The sequence below is a fragment of the Halyomorpha halys genome, unplaced genomic scaffold (assembly GCF_000696795.3).
Source record: "Halyomorpha halys isolate HHAL.00 unplaced genomic scaffold, Hhal_1.1 Scaffold322.1, whole genome shotgun sequence".
Lineage (NCBI taxonomy): Eukaryota > Metazoa > Arthropoda > Insecta > Hemiptera > Pentatomidae > Halyomorpha > Halyomorpha halys.
This window is the reverse complement of record NW_027104705.1, coordinates 244,808-249,786: the sequence shown is the minus strand read 5'-3', so window position 1 is coordinate 249,786 and position 4,979 is coordinate 244,808. Positions and strand designations below refer to the sequence as shown.

Here is a 4,979-nt window from a genome sequence, read left to right as displayed (position 1 = left end):
AGATAGAAAAACAAAGAAGAATAAATAATTTTGTTATTATGTGGCATGCTTAACTCTCATCCCGACTCCTCTCAATTAATTTTCATTTGATTTTATTCTTTTCTCTTTTCATCTCTTAATTTGTACTTCCTTTAATATTTCTTCTCTTATCTTATCTCTTATCTTTCTGTTACTATTATCGTTTTCATTAACTGTTTACAACCTTTAATTTTTCTTATTAAATTTTACTTTTCATTGTATACCCCTGTTATTTTCCACTTAAGTTTTTTTTTTTTTTTTTCTAGCTATGTCAAGTGTTTGTATCTTTTTTAGCCCTGCAATGTGGGGCGAAATGTTGGCTCAAATAAAAATAGTGTACCCATTTACTATTTGAGTTTTTTTGACCGCATGCGGACCATATTCCATTCATTGATACACACGGTCAATTAGCAATCTTCCAGTATTTTATAATTTTGTGATAAAATTTGTTGAATTTAAATATATTTTTGTTAAAATACGACGAATATACAATAAATAATTTGAATAACCCTGTAGCACTATTTCTAGTGAGAACAAACAATAAAATTCTTCCTGCTGCTTTAGTTATCGGCTATGTGTTGTTACGGATGTTGAATTTTCGAATGAGATTGCACATTTAGAGCAATGATGCAGAAGGGTTAGTTGTATCGTTGGTTTGAATGTATTCACAATTTATAACATTTAGTCAAAGAATTTTATTTTTTATAATGATCCTGATCATTTATTTGTTTTTTTTAAGGTAATATATATTGACTTATTTGATTTCTGATTGTTTCAAGTCTATAGAATTTTTCAGTTGTTGGTAATATTTGTGGCTCAATTGCAATAATGGGTTTAAGAAGAATTTAGTTTATTGCTTGATTTTAAAATTATTTAGGAATATTTAGAAAATATTAATAATTTTAAGATATAAAATTGTTTTGAATTTATTCTTGTAGATTTATCTGTCCTGTAGTTTGTGTTGAAATTTTTTATTATTATACTGTAAATTAAAATTTTATAATTTTTGAAGTCAGGCTACTCGCTCAGTTATTAACTTTGTGAAACAGGAATGTGCAGTAAAATAGATATTGTACCGAACCGAGGCCAAATCACTATTTTAAAGAGCTATTAATCTCGCCTGGAGCTGTAAAATTTGTTATCCAGAACTGGACTCTTTTGATGTCTTAGATCTTCATTCCTCTAATGACAGGTATATCAATGTTGTTCACCTTTTGTGCCGGCGCCACGCTCTTGTCTTGTGTCTTCTACTTGTGCAATCTTGAGAAGAGTACAATTAAACATCCATACATCGTTGGATAATCCCTAAGATCCTAGCGATTAATCCCTGATAAATCTGGGATTTTATATAGGATGTTTCCAAGCACATTCCTTATGCACATTTTGTATTTATTTTGTTGTTTTTTTAATTCACATTTTGATTGAAGCACCCTCTTAATTTAGCATTAAATTTTTATATAAATTTATTAAACTTAGGCCATTTGATATCTGATTTAATGTAGATTTGTTAATTAATTTAGCTTTTAAGGGAACATGTTCACAGTTGATACCCAGAGTTTGTAGTCTGACTTCTTTTATTTTAGTTCATTAATAGTTTTTATTTATATTGCAATTTGTTAATATTCTAAAATACTGGCTCTAGACTTGACCCACAATGGACCTAATTTTGGGAGCTTAGGACTTGTATTAGAAATATTTTATTGCCTTGTTGCAATATAACCGTTAATACATATTGAGAAGTCTTTTATAGAAACATCTTAGCACAAGAGCCCAAAAGGAGAAACAAATCAGTTATTTCACCCCAATTTCCAATTACTTTAATGAAAACTATGTATAATTACCAGTCAAAATTGATAAGTCTGCCATGTATTGCTAGGGAGAATAAAAATCGGCGGCTGTTTCAAGACTTAAAAAAAATTAATTTTTTATTCGGAGCTTTATATCTTTAAAACTACCAACAACACTAGAAAACCTAAGAGAACATCATTTAAAATAAAGTAAATTTCCTAAAATATTAGCCCTAATAGAGCTATTTACATTCAATAGTTTCCGAAATGTACCTTTTTAAAAAGCAACGTTTCATAAAAAAATTAGAGAAATCTATCTCAAAAACCATTCGACATACTAATGTCTATTAGCTCTCAAATTAAGGCTAGTTTAATGTACTATTAAGTAGTTTATTATGTTTTCTTTGTAGGAGTAGTTGTTTTTATGATATTTATTCGAATAAATTGATTTATTGTAGTTCAGACAAAATTTCATGTGCAAAAGTTATATTCATATGCGAAAACATAAGATATGTGACATAAGCTACTTTATAGTATGTCTTATGTTTCCAGAGATATATTTATTCAAAAATCAAAAATTGTATCCAAATAACTAGAAATTACTGGAAGATTATTCATTGACCGTGTGTATAGATGAATGGAATATGGTCCGGGTGCGGTCAAAAAAAACTCAAATAGTAGATAATTATACTATTTTATTGAGCCAACGTTTCGCCCCACGTTGCAGGGCTTCGTCAGGGCTGTTTTGACGGCAGTAAAAAACAAAGTGACTTTGTTTTTTTTTTTACTGCCGTGTGGCGAAACGTTGGCTCTATAAAATAGTATAATTATCTACTATTGGAGTTTTTTTGACCGCACCCAGACCATATTCCATTCAACTAGAAATTAATATTTTTTGAAATTATTTTGTCAAATATCATAAAAAAATATTATTCTGTAAGAGTAATAACTATAAATGTTATTAACTACTTTATAGGTCATTAAACTAGCTTTAATTTGAGTGCTAATCTGTATGTCGAATAGTGTTTGAGATGTAGATTTCTCAAAATAAATACTCGAACTACTGATTTTTTGGTACAATTTTTTTTAAAATGTTGCATCTTAAAAAGGTATATCTTGGAATCTATTGAACTTAAATAGCTGTATTAGGGCTAATATTTAAGGGATTTTACTGTATTTTAAAAAATGTTCTCTTAGGTTTTATAGCGTTGCAGGGAGTTTGGTTCTGGCCGCTGACCACCACACATCAGGTCCACGTTATCCTCGTGGGTGGGCAGGATTTTATAGTCCGATTCGATTGAAAATTGGCATAATCAAAGAGAGTGAGGCAAGGAAGTGATCTGCCGAGTTCTGTGTAAATCGGGCCTGGATTCAGAAGTTTACTTGCCCAGTGCAGCCTTCTGGACTTATTTCCACATCAGGCTCACTTCACTCTATGTGCGTCCATATTGGACCATTTTTCTCTGGATTATAATTGCATCTCAAAATTTTTCTTTCAAATGCCAGGAGCAGTAAACAAATAAATACATTAGATTCCTTTCACATATGAAGTTTTCATCTTTTGATGTTAAAATTTCACTGATAGATGCAATGCAAAAAGATAAAATAACACACATTCTAAGTTCTACATACAATTTAACTATAATTATATCAATATAAGTGGGAGTGGGTGGTAGCTCATTGGTATAACAATGGACTACTTACTCCAAGAACCCGGGTTAGAATCTGGCTGTGGCAGATAATTATTGTCTGTTTCGCTGTAGCTGTTTAGTTAGCCCTGTGGATACCCTTAGTTTGGTAAAGATTTGGCGGTCAAGTATGATTCTGACTAAATCACCTCCTTGCACAACCACTGGTCTAGTTACAGTATTTCCTTATGAAGTACTGCACCCTTGACCCTTCTTGGGTTGTAGCATTACAGATATAATTATTTTTTTTTTAATAATACTAATATAATATTCACAGGTCATTATTTATTCTTTTGATGTCATCTTAAGATGATCCTCAGAACTCATGATTATCATCCATAATTATTTTTAAAATAGGAGAGTCATCCTTAGCCCGTATCATGGCGATTTATGTGGATAAAAAGAAAAATATGAAGTGTTTTAAAATCATTATTCGAAACTTACAAAAATATATATATTCAATCAAAATACTATTTTTTTTTTTTTTTTAATTCAAAATAAAAACTGTTTGAGACATCCATATGTACGGTAATTTTTATAAACTATTATAGAAATATTAAATCATAGTTTAATCGTCAGCAGGGTTTTTGGTGAGTATGGATTTAGCTCTTTTTATGAATCCTATGTTATGATATTTGGGGTCTATTTCAACTCAGTTTTTTGTAATTAGGAATAATTGTATGAAATTTAACATAAGTGGTATTATTTTTTAAGTTCTAGTGTATGAAAAATATCACATAATTATTAAAGTACCCTTCTTTTATGCTAATACTTATAGATTTCTTTGAATGGTTATTTTTTTTTTTTTTGCTTTAGGTTTTGCTTGAAACTCAGTTTGATGTGAATGGAAAATTTAAATCTGAAGTGAATAAAGTTGGTGCTAAAGATCTCCGTTTGGAGCCACTTGGCAGGGATCAAAATGGTTTCCAATATTGGTGTCAGTTTGACAAGTCGTCTCATGTTCGCATTTATCGTGAAGATTTGGATGACGAAACTTGGGAGCTGGTGGCAAGGTAAATAATAATAATGGTTGTTTCCGTTTTGTTGCCTCTAATGATAGTCATAGCTATATAATTGAGAAGGTTATTATGTATTGCCCTATATGTATTATATCCTAATTAGATAAATTAAAAAACTATTTAAAGTCAATGATTTATTTTTTAAATTGAATGGAAATTAAGACAGCAATCAAGAAGACATACTGTCTATTTACTCCCCAATTATAATAAAAAATATCCATATAGTCTCACGTTTTTTAAATTACTACATTTTGGCCATTCTATAGGATCTATCAACTAACAATTTTTATTAGATTCCACTCATTATAAATTACTTTTATACATACTGTATCATAAATTTGATTAAAATTTCAGCATAATCCTGGTTCGAATTTCTTGTATCTGATTTGTAATTTATAGTATAATAATACCTTCAAAAGAAAAATGCTATAAGCTATATAGATAGATGGGAAAATATTAATTATAAT

General features: G+C 29.6%; 1 protein-coding gene across 1 annotated transcript in view; it reads left to right on the top strand.

The window, feature by feature from the left end:
* Positions 1-4,979, top strand: part of LOC106681255 (microtubule-associated protein futsch) — a 50,208-nt gene that overhangs the window by 3,491 nt on the left and 41,738 nt on the right. Inside the window, exon 3 of the mRNA XM_014421481.3 lies at positions 4,310-4,506. Within this exon, the coding sequence (XP_014276967.1) occupies positions 4,310-4,506 (197 nt within the window). The remainder of the gene's footprint in view (positions 1-4,309; positions 4,507-4,979) is intronic.